The sequence below is a fragment of the Arvicanthis niloticus genome, chromosome X (genome assembly GCF_011762505.2).
Source record: "Arvicanthis niloticus isolate mArvNil1 chromosome X, mArvNil1.pat.X, whole genome shotgun sequence".
Lineage (NCBI taxonomy): Eukaryota > Metazoa > Chordata > Mammalia > Rodentia > Muridae > Arvicanthis > Arvicanthis niloticus.
The window spans coordinates 19337810-19359415 of NC_047679.1; the positions used below are offsets into that span (position 1 = coordinate 19337810).

The window sequence follows — 21606 nt, forward strand, 5'->3', positions numbered from 1 at the left end:
ACTTCACATTCTAATTGAAAAAGATGGAACCAATATGCTAAATACTGCTTTAAAAACTCATTGAAGATTACTGATAAAATATTTTGACTTAGAGAAAAGAGACATGACTCTAGTATAGAAAGCAAAATAAATATTCACAACTGATGTGGCCCTCAACTTGTGCCTGCTTTTATAGCAGCCTTAGCAAACATGCAAAACACCTTTAAAATTGTATTTTGGGGGGGCCATTGTGAAGGCGATTAAAATCTACAGTATAAGAAATGGCATACAATATTCAGTTCAGAGGATAGGGATACAGCACCCCTAGATATTGAAGTCTCTAAACTTCTAATTTTTTCCAGTTTTAGCTATTGTATATGTTTGGCTTCTGTCACATATTTAATATTAAGAAAGATTTTTCTTTTAAAAATATTTAGTGTTGTGTGATTATTTGAGTTTGTGTGTATGTGTGCGTGTGTGGGGGTGTGCATTGTGAGGGTACCTATGGAGGCCAGAAGAGGGTGTCAGATCTCTGGAGCTGGAGTTGCAAGAGATTATAAGATACCAGACTTGCACTTGTTCTTAAGAGTTGAGCCATCTCTCTAGCCCCAAGAAAGATTTTCTCCTTTAAAATATAGAATTGAGTGGACAGAAAAAGTTCAAGCTAGCTCTTTTCATCTGAGATATATAATGGAGGTAGGTACTGAATACTCACTTCAACATGTTGACAAGTTTGGATGAGCTTAGCCAAAAGGGTCTCCAGTTCTGTGTTTCTCTTAATAAGATTGGTGAGATTACTCTCCAAGTTTTGCTGTTTAAAAAAAGAAAGAAAGAAACGTTATTCTGCATACTTTTCTACTTTAGTATGTACAAAATTATTAATCCTCAGAAAACGATAGATTTTTTTCAGAGGTATTAATGCTATTAATTCTTTTTTCAGGTACTAATTAATCAATTTAAACTAGATTTTCCAAAGTTGTATTTGTATTTCAAAGATTCTTCTAGAAATATTAACATTTTATGTTTATATTCATGGTTACTGTGTTACCTCAGTTACATTTAATTAGATATTTAGTCAGAAGTTCTTGATAGAGAACTCTGGAGAAAGTAAATAGTTATAACTTTGCCTGAGTCAGAAATGATAATAATATATAGCTTAATTTCAGCATTTTGAGATTTATCAATTTGTAATTAGGAAGAGGTTAATCTTTTCAAAGCAGGTTTGAATTGACCATATATGGCTAAAAATATTGCAACTTATAAAATTCTTAAGGAGTTCTTGTCACACATGATATATATCTCATATGTTCCAGTCGTAATATGCTATCCTTTGTTTCTATTTTTCTCTCTATCTGTGCAAATGTCCTTGAACATCATATCACATAATTATGCATCTTAATATAGGACCATTCCTTAAAAGCATCAAATTTAACATTTCCTGGAATAAATATTTAATCATATTTTTGACCATGTGCTCTGAGTCAGAGTCATTAAAATTTCTCCATTCCTCCTTGTTCCATGGGTCCTCCATTTAAACTTCCCATTCACTTATTACACATTCTATTCACAAATATTCACAAATATATATTGAAAGTTTAGTAAATGTAAGAGATGTTGTGGACATAAAAATAAAAAGTCCCATTTCCCATTCACAGGGACATGGTTATGTAACTGGGAGACAGGAGGACTAGAAATAAAGGATAGGGGAGAGGTGATGGCTCCCTAGAGGTATCCAAGATGATGACATCTTTCAGCTGAGGATAGAAGTACAAAGATAAAATTTTTGTTTCATAACAGTGTCAAGTTCTTAGAAGATGAGACACAGGTGGATCCAATCATGGAGAAGAATCCTCCATAAGCATGGATGATATGACAAGATCAAAGAGGAATGAAAGGAATGAAACACAGCAAGAACATGGGATAATGGAAAATTCTGTGAACAAGATATAAAAGACTTCGGATTTGTAATGCCGTCTAGCATAGAAGGCTTAGGGATTGTGGCTATGGCTCAGTGGTAAAGCACTTGCTTAGCAAGGCACTGAACTCTATCAAACCAAAGAAAAACAAGCAACAACAAAAACCATTTCACCTTAGAATTCATGAAAATATTTAGCCTGTTTACCTAAACTTTTCACTTAGAAACATGTGTTAAGAGAGAATTATTTGCAACTTACGTTTAATGTGAGTGTGCCAGAAGTAGAAATCTGTTTTTAATGAATTCAATTAATTAATCCAGCATTTATCTTCTTGCTTAAGTTTGGGGATTTTTATTTATTTGTTTGTTTGAAACACAGACTTGCTTTGCAGCCCAGGCTGTCATTCTCCCTCCCCCTGACTAAGCATCTCACATTCTTGGACTACAAGTGTGAAACACCATACCAAACTTGCATAGTGATTTTTATACTGAGCACATTTTTGTTTCCAGTAGGTTCTTCATCATGTAACCTTTTCTTGTTAAAGTATTTTCTGTTCCTCTTCCAAGAATGCAACTCCCCTCATAATTCCGAGAAAGCTAAACATACTTCTTCTTAAGCTCTTTTGGGAAAGAAAAGGTCCACATTTCCTTGTGTTTGCTTAGGATTTCCCAAGAATATGAGTTTAGCTTGTGTCTTGTAATTTTTGTCTGACAGTTCATCTGCTATGAACTTTGGTTCTCTGTGTTGTGATTTGAGTATTAATGTAGCCTAACCAGGGGAGGTACATACTCCAAGTTTAGGACTTGTTCTTTTCCCAGAGAGGGTACTCTCACAAGACACCTATGTTAGAGTGAGGCAGAAATCCTGTTTTGGCTTGGTGCCTTGTTTGTTCCATGTGACTTCCATGTCTGGCTTCAATTCCAGAGAAGGTGTGAGGTGTCCTGTGAGCCAAGTGTGTCCATGAGGAATCTTTGCTTTCAGCGGTGTGAAGCTTGATTTTTTTTCATAAGAAGTGTACGCTCCTGTGAGTGTTCCCTATATCCCCACTGTCCTTTATTCCCACTTCCTGGAAGTGGTCAAGCTTTTGTCTCCCCTCACCACTCCTCTCATTTCATCTCTGGACCTTGATATTATCATCCCACTCATGGTTATGCTTGGGTATATACACTTGAAGACATTTTACAGTGAATCTAACGGCAGTTTGGGTACAACCTGATTGTTTTCAAATGAATCCTACACACACACATACACACACACACACACACACAGAGAGAGAGAGAGAGAGAGAGAGAGAGAGAGAGAGAGAGAGAGAGAGAGAATTTCTAATATTTGTAGTAAATGAATGGCACCCATAATGATTTTAGAATCAGAGACTCAGTCTTGAGATTAGACATTCCATTACTCAGTGTCTTTGGTTTAGATATGACTATTGTAAGGTGAATTTGTTACCATTTTTTAGTGTGTTAATCTTAGAGAATCCTTTTAGTTTTCTTCTTGGCTGACCATTCATGGCAGGAAATTTCTAGGGAAATACATCATCTAACTGTTTGCATTTCAATTGTCATAAGTATGGCTTTTCTAAATCTAGTCAGTAAGAAAACCAAACAAATGTGATCCAACACATTGAGATTTTACAAACATCTGCTTGCTCCCCCTCCTATTATTAAGTAGAACTCATGCATAAAATCTGTTTTTAATCAACTGATACAAAAACTAAGCCTGTGGTTTAAGCACTTTGACCAACTCAGGTCCTTTGGGGTTATTCAAATTTAAAAAGTAGAAGTGCTAGTAAGGTCCAGAAAGAATTACTAAGGTAGTTAGAATTACAATAAAGGAAAGTTCAGCTGGGAGAAAGATTTTTTTTCCAGGTAGTACCAAAGGGGTTGACAACACTTTTGAGATAACATGGGCAATGGGATAGTAACAAAATTCAGTCTTCACTAAGCCATGCATCTGTAAGCCTCCACTACAGGGACTTCCCTGGAGCTTTTCTGGAATTTATCTTTGTCAATAACATAATCCTGTGTGGTGTTGAGTATCTTTTTAACCTCCTAATTTTGACTGTACTTTGTGGGGAAAAAGATAACACTTTTCAGTGTAAGAGTCTTGAGCCTACAGCACCTGAGAGGTGAAGGCAGGAGGATCAGTAGTTCAAGGTCATCCTTAGCTGCATGAAACCCTGACTCAAAACAAAAAAAGCAAAACTTCCTTATGCAATGCCTACTTCTTTATGTATATTTAATAGTGTATGGAATATAAAAAATAGTTTTAGTTTTCTGTTGTCACCTTAATACCACCAATACTTTTTCATATTCTGGGCAAGCCAAACTTGAAAGAAACCCAAAGTATAGGTGATCATTTATGATCATGAAGAGGTGTGAACTACCATTTCCAAATGAGAAAATCAGTAGATATATCATTAGCTCAATTTTCTATACATAACATGAGGATAATGGTCAACCTACCTATGTATGCCATCACTAAGGTCATATGAAAAAAGGAACATACACAGCAGGAAGCTACAGTTGTTGATTGAAGGAAAAAATCATTCAGCTTGCTCTTACAACAATACTGTAATAATGATGCCTCCAGCAGGCATTATTTTCAGATTTGCTGGTGGCTTTTTTTTTTTTTTTTTTGTATGCATCTGTGATCCTCTGTCTCAGGGATGTATCTGGATCCAGGAAAGGCAAACTGTGGTTCTGTGGAAACCCAAGAGAAACTGATGCCCCCAGAATCAGTTCTCTTACCAGAAAATACTTGCAATTACTAGACATATGTTAAAGTTCCCTTATCTTCTGAATGGGACCACTCTGAATCTCAGTTTATAAAAACTCCCCTATGGCCTCATTGAGTAGGAATGTCTGGATCCATAGCAATAGCATGCTCACTGACATGTTCTCTTTCCTCTTTCCTTGTTGTGATTTGTGGATCATATCCCAGTTCAAACTCTCAGTCAGACTCTGCTTCTGGGAACCTGAACTACATACAACTGTTTCTATGGACATCTTAATACACTTGGGTATTATTTCTTTTGATGAGGAATGAAAAGGATAATTCATTGCTTTAGAAAGGTATTTTCAAATTGTCTCTTCCTCTCAACTAACATCTTGCTTTTTTTGTTTTTAAAGGTCACAGAGTCTCCAAATTCCAGGTTCTAGAGTGACACTGTTAACAAAAATCTAATGTCAGACAGACATCTGAGTCACATTTTAAAATTTCTAGTAGGTAAGGCTTTAAAACTAAACTAAATGACATTGTTTCAGAATATCACCATTGATTGAATGTTTTATGCTATTTTTTCCTTCTTTTGGGTAAGTCTTTGGACTCATACATGTCAGTCATATTTCAAGTGTGCCATAGCAACATAAAGCTAGTGACTAATAATAATTGACAGTACTACACTCTCAAAAGACCTTTGCAGTAAAGAGCCACATAGAACTTGGTTTGGCTTTATGTAGTCTGTGACAATGGTTTAGTTCTGTCGTTGTTTCATCATAAAAACAGCCACAGACAGAGCATATAAAAATGAGTGGACAGCATGCTATTGAGCTTTAATAAGATTTCATTTACAAAACAGGTAATAAATGAGATTTCACCTATAACTCTTGCTTGCCAAAACTTGGTACAGACTATATAATATAAAAACTAAAATGTCACCATTTTCTGGGCTACTAGTATGTACTGAACACACACACACCTTATTTCAAATGCTAATCCTTGTCACCACCCTTTTGTGGAAGATGCAGACACAGGCACGTAGTCCTCAGGAAAAATTCTTTGTAAAAAAGATAGAAATAAGTACTTTTTGCTTATGGCTGGCTAGCTTAACTTGACAGAACTCAAAACAATCTGAGGAAAACCCAACATCAGTGTGATCTGTAGATATTTTACTCCTAAAATCATAATGATGAAGCTCACAAAGCCTAGCAAGTCGATTCAGATCCTAGCTCTAAGACTTCCAAGAAGTCCTTTCCCTCTCTGTGCCTCACTTTCTTCATCAACCTAAGGTAAAACCAGGAAGAAATGGATGTGATACCACAAGAGAAAGCCTGGCACAAAGTGTTCTAGGAGTCCTGGGTACACAGAATAAAGAACTTGAGCTCAACTTTAGACTTTTATGAGTATTATAAAATATTAATTTTGTAACTCACCATCGTCAAACTAAAACACATTTTCCGTCAAACTAAAACACATTTTTCCAAACTATCCAGTAGATTTTTGGTTTACTAGCATGTAGCTGTTAGACTATGTCCTATCCTACAGTATAATTCTAAGAAATACTAAGTCTCATTTTTTCAATAGTCTCATGATATTGTATTAATATTACTATTTTCATTTTAGCTACACACACACACACAGTGAGAGAACTAATTATCAGTGAATGTTAATATCACCAGTTGGTGCCAAATTATTACATAAATCCTTCTTTACTTTCTAATCTAAATAGATTTTTGTAGTCTTAGCTAACTATTTCTCCTGCTCCCCCAACTCTCTCACTATGCTTCTGCCATCCTATGACAGTGTTGTGTGGGTCCCAGCTTGATTTTCAGGCGGAGCATAGACACATGCTCTTCCCCAGGTGTAGAGTGCATGCATATATGTGTTTGTGTGTGTGTGTGTGTGTGTGTGTGTGTGTGTGTGTGTGTGTGAATGTGTGTGTGAATGTGTGTGTGGGTGTGTATGGAGATAATTACTTTTAAAAAGAGAACAAAACAAAACCATAGTATGTATCAAGTACCTACCATATACTCATATCTGCTTATTTCTTCCCCATCAGACACCTTCAAATAATCACAGGGGAATATTCAGAATAAAAAAACTCTCAATATCCACTGGACATCCTTTCTGAAATCTAATGTAGTAAATCATTGACTCATTTTCTTCAAATTCTGTCTTAAATCAAAGCAAGTTGCTCCTATGGCTAATTTGTAACCTGTTTTTAGTGAATTTTTTCACAGCACTGTTAATTCTGTGAAAGGAGAGAACCTCCTAACAGTCATTGTTGAGAAGGTTAAGTGCTATAGTTTAGATATGGTTTGACTGTCTCATAAGGATCCATTTGTAATTAAAGATGTGGCCTTGAGGGTGGTGCTACTGGAAAGTTGTAGAAAGAATCTTTATGGTTACCATCTTGAGAGGGATCACTGGGTAACATACCTTAGAAGGTTGTTTTCATGAGATTCATTGGTGGTTCTCTCAAGAGGCCTATTATATAAAAGGCTGCATCTGAAGTCCCCTCAGTTCACTCCATCTCCTGGCTCAAGATGTGATTTCTTACTCCAACAAACAATTCCACCATTGCCTTCTGTCATTGCTATGAGTCCTTCAGTAGAACTCAGTCAACATAGGTACCATGACCTTGACTCCAGAGAACTATGAAATAAACAAACCTTTCCTTCACTCATAGCTAGGGAGCAAAACGAGGCAGAAAGATTTTAAGTTCATGCCAGAGCAGGCTACATAGAAAGCTACTGTTATATGAAAACCAGTAAAGCTTTTCTTTTTGTAACATGTTAATTGCTTGGTGTCTTTCATTATAATTCAAACAAACTAACCAGTATCATAAAGTTTTAGTGAGTGTACTACTACTTCAAGCATTCCAATGCTAGCCTCCAACCACTACCACCACAGAGGAATACAAACAGTTCAGGATTGGGCCTATAAATATAATGATGCAAGTGGTTAGTTTAACTCTTATATTAACCAAAGGTTAATTAATTAATGCAGGCCAGATTCTGAAAGATAAAATTGTAAAAGATGTGCAGCATGTATTCTTTATGTATAAAGGTGATTTATTTTTTTCCTATTATCTTAGGTTTTAATATATGTACTTGTAATTCATTTTCATAGAATTGTAGTTAACCTATTACAGGGCACATACTTAGTGAGGTTTATTTGAGTTGATAATTTAACAATCTATGTTGAGACAGCTGATTTCTACACCAATTTGTGCTTAAGCCTTGAGGCATCGATGTGGACATCAACAGAGAATAGTAAATCCAACTTTACAGATGATCTTTGTTCTTCTACCCAATCAAATAACAAGGTAAGCAGACAAATGCTCCTACTTTCAGCCTTTGGAGACCTATACCTAAGAGTCGAATTGCTGGGAATTAATGACTTGTCATTGAACTCTACTATTAAAATGTAGGACTGAAATAGGAGATTTCAGCAATTCCTTTTGGGTTTTCTCAGGCCTTAAAGAATGTTTGCTCTTATTCTGAAGTCAATACTTCAGAATCTTTTTAAAGTATAATATTAGGTCTGGATACCTTTCAAGGCAAACACAGATCTGGCTTGTTTCATTCTACAACATTCAGAGCGACATTCAGGAACTGTGTTCATAGGCCTGACACCTAATACCACCACTCAAACACCATCAGGATACAGACACGTCGAGTGCCACAACCCGTATATTTTCTTCTAAGGAACGTTAATCACAATCCTTGATATGAAAACACACTTGTATTAACACATGCCACCTGCATAAAAGCATAAATTCTTTATATGTAACTGAACTCTTAAGATGTTTTAATTACATTGCAAGACTCTGAGGGTATCTTCAGGCATGACTCCCTAAAGACTGCAAATACATGTGATTGGTGTTGGTTTAATTTTTAATGCTTTTTTTATTGGTTATGATGGTTACTATTTCCAAATGCCCTGGCAAGGCAGGCTGCCCAGGGAACTTCAAAATGTAATAAAACACAATCTGCATACAAATTCAAGTCTAGTGTTCCATGGACTACAATTTAAGTAATTTTGATATATGATCCTGTATTTACCTTGTCGGGTTTTATTTGAAATTTCTATATTAACACCACAAAATCAGTTCTATATATTTATAAATTCCATCATCAGGAGCTCAATGTTTATTTTTCTAACCTGGTAGTCAATAATATAGAGAGAACAATCTTTAAATACTGTTTATGGTCTTAGATGTACTTTCAAATTTTAATTGAGGTAAACAAATATCATTGTACATCTATATTCATTTAGTTATAATTTTAGTAGATTCAATGCTGAGTTATTTCCAGGTATTAAAGATGTGAGTGGCCTTTTTTATTTATTCCTTATTCCAGTTCCATTTCTGCCGCTATAAGAGGTGAGAAACTGACTAATAAATGCACTTAGGTCTTTTGCTCCAGTTCCAGAAATGGAAAACTGTACCTTGCACATGCCAGGCAAGTGTTCTACCATCAAGTCAAATCCCCAGCCCAACACTTGTCCATTCTTAGAATCACTACTGATTGGAACTATTTTAACAAAGAAACTTTGAGCATCTCTAACTTAAAATAATGGCTGAAGTTGAAAGCTTTGTGCCTGGAGAGAAATGTTAACAAGAATATGACTATATTGTCAGCAGAACACATTAAGAAGCATTTTATAAGATTACACAACATAGGTCTTTCTGGCATGAATATTGTAATTTTGCAGTTTTCCTGGTGCTATCTTTGCCTCAGCACTGCACTGGAGGCTGTAATAACCTTTCATGAGAGAAAACTTACTTTGTCAATTAAGAATCATATGGTTCAGAAAATACTGTCTGTCTGTCTGACTCTCTTATCTGGCTGTTTCATCTGTCCATCTGTCTGTCTGACCATCTGTCTCATCAGTCAGTCTGTTTCATCTGTCTGTCTGTCTGTTTTATCTGTCTGTATGACTGTAGGTCTGTCTGCATGCCTGCCTGTCTGTCTGTTTCATCTGTCTGTCTGTCTGTCTGTCTGTCTGTCTGACTGTCTCCTCGGTTCATCTGTTTTATCTGTCTGTGTGCCTGTCTGTCTACCTGTATGTCTCTGTCTCTGAATCATCTGACTGATCATCTGTCTATCTCCTCTGTCCATATGTCTGTCTCTCTGCCTGTCTGTCTGTTTCATATGTCTGACTGCCTGTCTATTTCATCTGTCTGTCTCTTCATCCATCCTTTCATCTGCCTCATCAGTCTGTCTGTCTGCCTCATTGGTCCATTCATCTGCCTGCTTCATCTGTCGAACTGATGATCTGTCTGTCTCCTTTGTTTATTTGTCTGTCTCATCTGTCTGACTGATCATCTGACTTCTCTGTCCATCTGTCTGTTTCCTCTGTCTGTCTATCCATCTGTCTGTCCATCCGTCAGTCTGTCAGTTTCATCTGTCTGTCTACCTGTATGTCTCCTCTGTCTGTCATCTGTCTGTCCAACCATATGTCTATTCGTCTTTGTTTCATCTGTGTGTCTTGTCTGTCCTTATGTCTGTCTTCCTGTCTCTGTCTGTCTGACCATCTGTCTGTCTCATCTATCTGTGTTTGCCTGTCTGTTTTATCTGTCTGTTGGTCTGTGTTCTCTATTTGCTTATTTTTCCTACACACACACACACACAGACACACTTCAATTCATTTACATTTATTGAAGTGAAAAGGTTTCACACCATGATTATATACTTATAATATCTTAAAACAGGCCCTGTGAAGGCTAAATGCCCCAGTGTGGGAGAATTTGAGGGCAGGGAGGTAGGTGGGTGGGGGCACATCCTCACAGAAGCAGGAGGAGGGAGATGGGATAGGGGATCTCTGGGGGTGGGTGGGTAAAGGGGATAACATCTGAAATGTAAATAAAATAAGAAAATTAATTTTTTAAAAAAAATAGACATAGTAAAAAAAAAAAAAAAAACACAGAGGCTGATGATCTATAGCCACATGCCAGAGCTTATCTCCTGCCTGATTTTCTGTGGCTTGCCAGATATGAGATAATATTACATTTTGGCATTTTCACCCTTTATATTTTCAGACAACCTGGACTCAAACTCCTGTTGCATACTGAGATTATAGACATGTATCATCATACACAAAATGCCTCTTGAAGGAGTTTATTATTAATTTAAGGAAAATATTTTGTGTTATTTTTTGTGATAGGTATTTTGGGACATATACATCTGTGCACCATCTTATGCAGTGTCCAAATATAACAGAAGAGGACATCAGACACCTGAAATCTGGAGCCACTATGGCTGTGAGCCTTCATGTGGGTGCTGGGAAACAAGCCTATGTCTTTTGTAGGAACAAAAAAAAAAAAGTGTTCTTCAACTCTGAGCCATCTCTCCAGGCCCTAGGCATAGTTGCCCCCTGTTTATTATTCATTCATTCATTCATTCATTCATTCAGTTTGTATCCCTACTAGAATTAGGTTTTTTTAAATTAAAAATAAGAGTGAAATTTAGGGCATGTGAAAAGTATAAGAAATTCACATTGTTGCTCCTATGGAATCTTAACAGAACATGCATGCCCCAATTCTTACATGTTCTATCTATTGTTAACTTTGTTAAACAGTGGCAGAGTCTATGAAGAAAAATATACTTGCTATTTGTATATTTGCAGGAAATTGTTATCTTTTTTCTTTTGTTTTGTACAAGGAATTCAAGTATTTTTAAAATTATTTTATACAGAATATTGTCTGCTGTTCCAAACTATTTAAAAGATTCAATATAAAATTCAAGCATAATTTTCAGCCCTAATTGCAGGAATATAGGAGTGTGCTTCAAATTCTACTCCATGAATACATGAAATTCTAAAAGAGAAGAATCTTTTTGTCTCTTTTTTAGTAGCTAACATACTAATATTTATCTCATTTTAGACAAAAGTAACTAAATCACTGGTAAAAGGCAATAAATGATTGGAGAAATTGTTTTATTTTTGTATTTTGCTCAGGGCAAAGAAAGATTTAGATTAAAGAAGAGAAAGAAACGTTGCTTTCAGATTTAATCAAGTTAATAAACCAAGAACATGAACATATCTTAGTCAATTTTATTTTGTTTATGACTAAGTAAGTTGAGAGGGTGTAAAAATTTCCCATCACTTAATTGCTGTCTCTGTTGATGCTGTTTTCCTCAACCTTTTTCTCCCTCAGTCATAAAATAGACCTTTAAGTGGGAGGGGACTTAGAGAACTGTATAATTAATGTCAATGAAAACCCCTGATATTGATGAATGTCTTACATGTTCTTTGTATATGTCACTTCAAGCTTTACTTCCTCCATCATCAGGGATTGACTAATGGTCCTATCTCCTTTCTTCCATTTTAAGTAGATGATGACATTGTCAGATACTCATTAATAAACACATTCTAGCCTTCCCACCTTAAACAGCATTTTAATTGATACCACAAAACGTTTATCAGTTCTGAATCTTGAAGTAGTCTCATAGCCTTAGAAAGATGCAAATACACTTTTTTTTGTTATTCAGATACTCTAAGAAAACAAAATATATTCTTTAAGACAGGACATCATATCCAGTATGTCATACTGGTTCAAATGAATAGTGTGAATATATTTCAAGATGAAATAGCCAAAATAAACTTTGATCTTATAATCTTGCATAGGTAACTAGGACTTATTTTGTTTACATAGTAATGTTTACTTTTCCAGATTTTAGGTTTTACAGGAATTGCAATTTTTGGCCCAGATGCTGAAAATGACTATTGAAATTCAGTATGTGATCATCTTTGCTCTTGAATTTGTAGCATTCCCAGGAAGGGTTCATACTAGTCACAATTTTCACACTCTCATTGGTGATACAAGAAATATTTAAAGTCAAAGGGGGGTAACAGACTGTGCCTTAAAAAATAAATTAAAATTTCAATGTATTCAATGTGGGTCTAGTCTATTGGGAATTTATAAAAATCAATGTTGTATAAGAGAATTCTTTTATTGGGACATTTAAAGAAATCAAAGAATATGAAAGTATCCTCTTGTTTTCCATCTCTCAATAACCTTCCAAGGAAGACACTTGCCTGGGGTTCAGAAAGTGTGAATCTGAAATTATTTTAATAATTGTTTCCTTTGTTCTTTAGTTCCCACCTTTACTCAGCCCGTTCCTTCAGTCTTTAGTGGTACTAACGCTGCATGTATCCACATAACATAATTTCCCTAGGTTGAAGTGTGGGTGCATTAGACTGAAGCATAATGCTGGCCACGTTTTAGGTGAACGGTTTCTTCTTGAACTTAGATACACTTTTCTGTGAACTTAGAAAACATGACAGTTGGTTTACACCTTCTTCTCAAACAGAGAATCAGAATAAACTGGTCAGGGGAAAGGTTCAGAAGCTCCTCCTGACATTATAAGTGCAGCCAATGTTGAAAACCACTGCTTACAAGGAAGTCATAAGGTTAGTTATATAAAGAACAAAAATTAATGATTAGTGCAATTTAATAATTTTATGCTTTATTAGTTATTCAAACTAAAATAATGGTTTTCCATGTTGGTAACAAGTATACAAATAAAATTACAGATAGTTGCATACAGAAATGTGAATTCATCATAGAAAATCTTAGAACATTTTCTAAAACAGTGGCTAACAGAGAAACATATATTGTTGCTGCTAAGAAATTTAGGGAATGATTTGTTGAATCATTTCAGTATATCTAATACTTAAATTCAACTTCTTTTCATATTTTATAGAAACATTTCTATCCTAAATTTGGTATGTTGTCTTCAGCAGTGATTAATGAGAAATGCAACAAAATTATACTCTATATATTTATAATTCAACAATATTCTTAATATACTCAGCTGAAGATTTAGGAGACAAATTTCAGCCTTTAGTAGCAAAAGAAGCGGTCCACTACTCTTTTCATTATTTTTTTCAATGAATAACTCTGGTAATATGACTACCCTGAACATAAAAAGTCTGGTAGCCTAAAACCTAAACTGCAAATATTTTCAGTGATTGAAACTGAAGTGATAACATGTACTATTTCTTTGATTAATGACTACTTTCCTGAGGGGAAAAATTCTTGAGAGTTAATTATTTAACTTTCAGTACTTCACAAAAAAATTACTCAGCTCTTTTCCCAATGGAGTTCATTTTGTATACATGACCGAAGACAATGTAAGGGTCATTGTACTTCAAAAAGGAATGATCTCTCATTTCCCTGGAATACATTTTCACTTACCTACATAATGTTTTGCTAATGAGGCAAAGTCAAGGAATAAATGTTGCTTTATAAAAAGTATCATTGGCCATTAAGCCAGTTGGAAGAAACTATCCAATATATGGAGAACTGGAAGAGACAAGCCAATTATAACAGTTACAAATCACTACCGACTCCAGAAAGAAAGCCTGGAGGTCTTAGGGGTTCCACTGGCCAATAGCAGCAGTCCTGGGCCCTGGTGAGAAAGAGATTGCTGGACCCTACTCCAGACCTTCTGGCTACAACTTTAGAGTCCTGATATGAGAACCACTTATCCACAATATCCCAACATCCTTCTGCTTGAATGGAGTCAACTTTTTCTCATCTTTCCTAAAGGAAATGAAAGAGTGGAGAAGCTAAGCAGTAGCTAAGGAATTTCCCTGCTGCATCTGTACACCTTGCTTTTCTCATTACTCATTGGAGAAAGGTAATTGATTTATGGAAGGCCACAGGTTCTTTATATGATATGATACCACTCTTATCATAATCTTAGGCTAGAGGATTCTGAGACACCCAACAAATCAGATCTAGCCACTTGCCCCATGGCCATAATATAGAGGACTTGTGGCCTTCCTTAAATCATTATCTTTCTCCAATGTGTTTTATTTTAATAAGTGGCCACTTACATTGAATGGCCAAATTTTCAAGTACACAATTACTAAAATTACAGGTATATTTAGACAGTATGCCATTTTCATAAGTATGCTTTCTGCTAGAACATGTTCTCCCATTCCAATTATGATAAAATGGTGAGATCATATATTCACTTGTCTTCCCTAATACATTCTTTTATACAGTGTCAACTGTTCTCTTCCTACTTACATGCTGATCTCAGATCTCAACATAGACCTAAATGCTGATGTCTCCCTCCAGGCTTTAAACTAACTGTTAGGCCTGGTGCTGCCTAGTTATTTTAAACTTGGCTTTCAAACCTGCATTCTCTTTCCCTTTGGAGTATCTTACCATCTTCTAGCTTTACAAAAGACATTATCATTCTCCAATTATAAATCCCAGCATGATTTTACAATGTTACCTCTCCCTATGCCTGTGTCCAACTACTGCCTAAAACCTGTTGGGTTCTTTAATTAAAACAGCATCTTTCTAGTTCTGTGGTGAAGAGCACTGATTGCTCTTCCAGAGGATCTGGGTTCAATTTCCAACACCTACATGATAGTTAACAACTGTCTGTAACTCCAGTTCTAGGGGATCTGGCACTGTCACACAGACACACATGCAGGCAAAACACCAATGTGCATACAAATAAATATCTTTTTTTTTAAAGACAGCAACTCTCTATGTTGTGCATGCTGGCTGGCTTCAAGCTTATAATCTTCTCTCTTCTTTCTTAAGTTTTGAGGTTATAGGAGTGGTGACTCCTGGGTCAGTTTTTTCTTTCTTCCTAAGGTTACTATTCTAAACATCTTCCATGAAATTCTTTTTATTTTTTTGAGCAGTCAAACTGTATGGCACAGAGTCATCAAAGTAAATTTCTGAGTAAGTTAATACTGCTTCAAAACTCAAAATTTTATCCATTCTTAACAGATCAAATCATGTTTTGAACTAGCATGTGAAATCCTTAGTACTATAATAGGTTTAGAGTTTCTCCAATCCAGCCAGCTATAATTGGAAGCACAGTACAAAATGAACATTCAACTTTAGTGAAACTAGATTCTTTAATTGGCTAGTAACTCTGGCTATTGTTCATTTTGGGGCCTTCAGTTGTGTCTCTCCATCAATCTAGGTTTATTTTCCTGTTCTTGCACAGCATCTCAGTGACTAGCAGAAGGATAATTATTTAAACAGAGGTTTGCTTGATAAAAGAGTACACAAATAGCAATGTGACTGAAGATTTCATGTCTGTAACTGAAGTCACATGAAGCCAAATGTTAATTCCACTGCAAAACTGGATAGAACTAAGTCACATGGTTTTGAATACATCACTACATATTTGAGACATCAAGCCCCAGTTCACTGTACTATAAAAACACTGATTAAATTAGTTTCAGAAAATTGTTCTGCAGCCAAGGAGCTATCTGCTGCACAATGGACCATGCAATAAATCTTAGACTATACATGCTGACAGGTGTGAGATGATTTATTGAATCATGAGACAAGGGATTGTGGACAATTACTAAGAAACATACACTCTTTTCAATGAAACATTATTTTACTTAACACAGGCAATTGAGACGGAAACTGCTATTATAATAATAGCCACCTTTTCTCAGACATCTCTAATTCTACATATTAAAGATGATCCAGGAATGAAATCATTAGATGATGCTGTTGGCACTACATCAGACAGATGACTTAATAATGATCCATCTCCCTGCAGCAACATTGATCCCTGTTAATAATCAAAGAATGTATACTACCCATGACGTCCAAACATTGCTTTAATCATGGTAGCACTAAAATTTACAATATCTGATCTGATTTTTCTTTGCAATGTGATTCTGTTTTACTTAATGATCAGTAATGGAATTAAACTTTCACTAAAAGTTGTTCATTTTATTCCATTTTTATCGTAAACAATTTTTCAATTAATGATTATCCTTTCCATAAACTTTGAGTTTTTCATCCGCATACATGCAGTTTTAGAAGTATATTTGCTAAATCAAATTTTTGAAACTAAATAGATAATGTTGGTGGTGACAGAAAATAATATCAATATGCAATAAGCATTATTGATGTTACAAACTGTCTTTTATATATGACAAAAATGTAAAGGGTAAGAGCTTAACTTCAAGACAACAAGTTACTATAACAGTATTGTGAAGACATGGAGTGGATTCTCAAAATCAGCTGCTTCTGAAATCAAAACAGCCACCAGTAGCAAAATGACCAATTAATCAAAAATAAAATAAAATAAAACACCCAAATTACTCATTTAAATTTCCTTCATGGTTAAGTTTCATTGTAATGATCACTTAGCTGCATAAAAATGAAAACTATTTGAAGCAACCTACACCTGCCATAAAAGGCCATCAATCCCCCTTTAAGTTTGGTTTAATGAAAAATGGCATCTGATGCTCAAGTTACAAAGCAAGCCCAATATACCTTGGGAGCAGCTGATATAATTATGTTGTGATATGTATGTAGAATGGGTATCTCAATCAAAAAGGCAGGTTTTACTTTGTTATTGGAGTTCGGCTTCTGAAACACAGTCATTTCCAGGCCAGTGAAGGGTATATAATAGTCCTCATCACAAATAAATGAAAAGATATTAGGGAATATGATACTCCTGCTCTTGCACACTAAACCCCAAGGAATATCCTACTCTGACACAAACTCTTTGTTTTAGAAAGAGTCACTTAGGAGCCTTCTTGTAGACTCAGGAGATCAAAGAAATTTGATTCTGGTTAGAGTTAGCATTGTACTAGTGAGTCAGAAAGATAATAGCATGGGAGGCAAATGCTCTACGGCTGAGCAACACCCCTATCACACGGTTTGCATCCATCTTAAAAATCATTTTAGTTCCTGAGAATGGAGATCAAGTTAGGACTGTTTATTTGTTCAAACAGTGTCAGGAAGTAACATGATTATTATCCTGTTTTATAGATAACAGAGTCTAAATTCATTACAATACAAATGGTTTGTTAAGTGAGACCAGTTGGTCTTTGGGGGATTTCAAGATCTGGGGAATCCTCAACTTCTTGGCCGTTCTTAGCACCAGTTCAAAGACTTTGTTTATTGTTTTTGGTTGTAAAGACATATTCTTGATATATAGCCCAAGGTGATTTCAAACTTCTACTCTAGACAAGGCTATCCTCAATTCGTGGTTAAAAAAAAAGTATGTCACCACACTTTGGATATGGCTTACATGGGTAAGATTGTATTCCATGGCCAAAGTGTTCATGTTTTAAAATTATATTCCCATTATGAGACATAAAGGAGGTAGAAATATAATCTGGCTCTGGTGTTCAGAGGTTAAACTTGGTAGATGATAAAGATTACAAAAGGTCACCAGTAGGGAGCCCTCCAAGTTGAAAACTGATGGCATTATAAAGTGATGGGAGAGACCAGAACATGAATGCACATTCACTATCACTTTCCACATGATGTACTCCCAGTCTGCTTTCAGAACGCCATTACCAGATACAGTCTTTCAAAATCAAGTAGCAACTTAATCCCAAATCCCGGATGTAAATTTATAGATTACAGGAAGTTCTCAGGTTATGGAGAGAAACTGCTGCTGTCGAAGAGTGGGGAGCATGGCCAGTGGTAATTATACATTTTTGATGTTTCACTTATTTACATTGTGACATTCTATAGTATGAAAACAACGAACTGTCTCAAACACTAACCCTTTTTTTTTTTTTTTTTTTTTTGGACACCAGCTAAGAACCTGTTTCTCTTCTGCTCTTACCTGGAATGCACTGCTGTGTTAACACAGAAGTTAGGAGACACTTGAATTATAGACAATGCCAAGTTCAGGTGTGAATAACAGGTTTCCTCCTGTGTTTCACAACAGGCAAATACAACTTCACAGTGTCTGAACAGTATATAACTTTAAAATTTGCATCTGAAGAAAACCCTCTTCAGTGTACTGTGAGGCAGATTTTCTATGGCAGAATCATTTCTGGTAACTAAGCATATATACCGAGGCTGCTAAAAACTGTAAAGTTTTGAGTTATCAACTGATAAGCATTGTCTTCCCTCTGATTCTAAAGAATTTTAAACTGGGGGTTCTATAGTTGTTTTAAATTTGCTGCACTGTGTAGTTTAACAATGTATTTCCTAAACAATGAAGCCTGGATGGACCTACATTTCTAGTATTTATTAAAAACTGCTTTCTGGAAATGAAAGAGAAGTTTAGAAAAATGAGTCCATATCATAAAATACAAAATCCCAAGTATAACTTTTGTGAGCCTACATAGAAATAAGAGTCAGATTAATGAGTGAGTGGGTGGATAGTGCTTCAAGGGAGGAATATTTTATTCCAATGATTTAGGGAGACATCCTTTGCTAGGTATTTCCACTGGATTTCCCAATACCCTGGCATATTTATTTCTAGTAAGCCATTTTACCATTGTTTAGTCAAATGATCAAGGGGCTGGGGGGATATGCTCATGAATGGAATTGAGGTCAACAACATTCTTTCAGCATAGAATGAATTCTGCAAAATAATGGACATTTAAAATGGCTAGCACATTTGAATCATACCAAATACATTATTATGAATTTTAACCTAAATCAAAAATTAACATTATATAACTGGAGGGCATGTTGAAAAAGCAAAACAACCATAACATCTAAATATTATACCTATTAATGTGTTTTGTAGACTTTTTGAAAGTCTGAGTTGAGTTCAAATTGACCATATGCTGTCTTTGGCAAATCTATGATTTTCCAAAATAATTATAAAAATAGAAATATTTTGATCATTGCTATTTGTATTTACAGTGTTTCCATATAGTATTTTGTGCTGTTGAAATTAAATGCCTAGAACCTTAAAAAATATTATGGCTCATTCCTTTCCACTTGCTGCCACTTGTAAGAAATCAAGTACCACAATGAGGATTAGAGTGGGGAGCTTGTAGACCGAAGTAGTCTGGGAATTATTTTCAGACATAGAGTGTAAAACAGAAGGCTAAAAATAAATGGGGCAAATTTGAGCCTTTGCTATCCTAAATACTGAATTTGCTTCAATTATGAAAGTTTATAATGAAAAATAATTTTAAAATAAGTATAAGTTAAGTATATAGCAATGTTTGATGTATATTAACTTCATCAACAACAAAATACATTTGTACTAATCTGGGTGCTTGCCTGTTCAAATATTGCATAGAATCAGTATTTTTGAATTGCACTGAAGTGCATTTAGACATTAGTGTAACAAGAGGTCCTGGCATATTCCATTCTATTCTGCCCCAAACTCTTAAGCATTTCAAGGACATTCCCACCAGGTAAAATCAAAAGGTACAATTATAATTGTGTTTGGGTTGGTTTTTTTCTTTAGAATATAGATAATGATGACCTGTAAATATAACTCAGCAGCATAAACCCTACTTAGTATACATAAAGTATTGGCTTTCATCCTTAGCACCAGAAACTACTGAAAAAGTCTAAACCAATTTAATACTGGTTCAATAAATGAAAGTCTTAATTCAATTACCAGACATGTAACATAATAATATAAATATAACAATATTTCCTATGACTCACACCTTGGTAAGGAAATGATTATGATACTATACATACAAAAAGATTCCCAAATAGGTTTAGTATTTGTCAGCTTTGAAAGATCAATTACGAACCATGAGATAAATCTCAACATCTTTGACAAAATTCAGTTGTGGAGAAGAAATTTTTATTGCTAAACACATTTAGCACTAGGGGAGTTGAAGAGATGACTCAGTGGTTAAGAGCACTTGTAACTCTCAAAGAGGTCCTGCGTTTAGCTCTCAGCATCCACATGGTAGCTTACAAACAACTTTAACTCTGTTTCCAAGCAACCTGCTGCTCTCACCTGGCCTCTCTGGGCACTGCACGCATGTGATGCACATACATATATGCAAGCAAAACTCTATTACATATAAAATAACACTTTAAAATCTTTAAGAACACACATGGTATATACTCACTGATAATTGGATATTAGCCCAAAAGCTCGCAATATCTAAGATACAACTGACAGATTACATGAAGCTCATGAAGAAGGAAGACCAAAGCATGGGTGCTTTGGTCCTTCTTAGAAAGGGGGACAAAATACTCATGGAAACAAATATGGAGACAAAGCATGGGACAGAAACTGAAGGAGAGGCCATCCAGAGACTGTTCCACCTGGGTATCTATCCCATGTACAGCCACCAAAGGTAGATGCTGATATGGATGCCAGGAAGTGCATGCTGACAGGAGACTGATATAGCTGTCTCCTTAGAGGTTCTGTCAGAGCCTGAAATATACAGAGATGGATGCTTACAGCTAACCATTGAACTAATCATGGGGTTCCCAATAGAGGAGTGAGAGAGAAGACTGAAGGAGCTGAAAGAGTTTGTGGTCCCATGGGGAGAGCAACAGTACCAACCAACCAGAGCTCCCAGGGTCTAAATCACCAGCCTGGAAGCACATAGGGAGAGACCCATGGCTCCAGCTGTATATGTAGGGGAGGGAGGCCTTGTTGGCATAGGTGAGTGAGAAAGTCCTTGGCCCAGTGAAGGCTGGATGCCCCAGTGTGGGAGAATTTAAGGGCAGGAAGGTGGGATTGGGTGGGTGGGTGGGTGGGGCACATCCTCATAGAAGCAGGAGGAAAGGGGATGGAATAGAGGGTTCCTGGGGGAGGAATGGGGAAAGGGGATCACATCTGAAATGTAAATAAAATATCTAATAAAAAATATTTTTTCAAACATTATATTCATAAAAACAGAAAGATGGCAATGGAAATGTTGTACTCCATGGTTTTCTTATTCTCTACAAATTACCCTTAGGCTTATCCAGTTCCCAAATTTCTTGGTCATTCTACAGTTCTAGCTAGCAAGATTTGTTTAGAACTATAAGAAGTCACTATTCACAACAGCCAAAACGTGGAAACAACCAAGGTGTTTATTATCTGATAAATGGATAAAGAAAATGTGGTACATAGGCATAATGCAATAGTGTTCCACCATAAAACATAATGAAATCCTGCCATTTGTGACATGAATGGACCTGGAGGACATTCTGTTAAATGAAATAAGCCAAGCATAAAAGATAAGCACCACATGGTCTCATTAATTCGCAGCCCTATATAGAATCAACTAATCAGGGCTCTTAGAGGCTCACAGA

The 21606-nt window shown here is 35.7% G+C and overlaps 1 protein-coding gene across 5 annotated transcripts in view; it reads right to left on the minus strand.

The window, feature by feature from the left end:
• The window catches only part of Mid1 (midline 1), a 339419-nt gene that overhangs the window by 71937 nt on the left and 245876 nt on the right, over positions 1-21606 (minus strand). For all 5 annotated transcript variants that reach the window (XM_034484695.2, XM_076918926.1, XM_076918927.1 and 2 more), the window contains exon 3: positions 695-790. In XM_034484695.2, coding sequence (XP_034340586.1) covers positions 695-790 — 96 coding nt within the window. The remainder of the gene's footprint in view (positions 1-694; positions 791-21606) is intronic.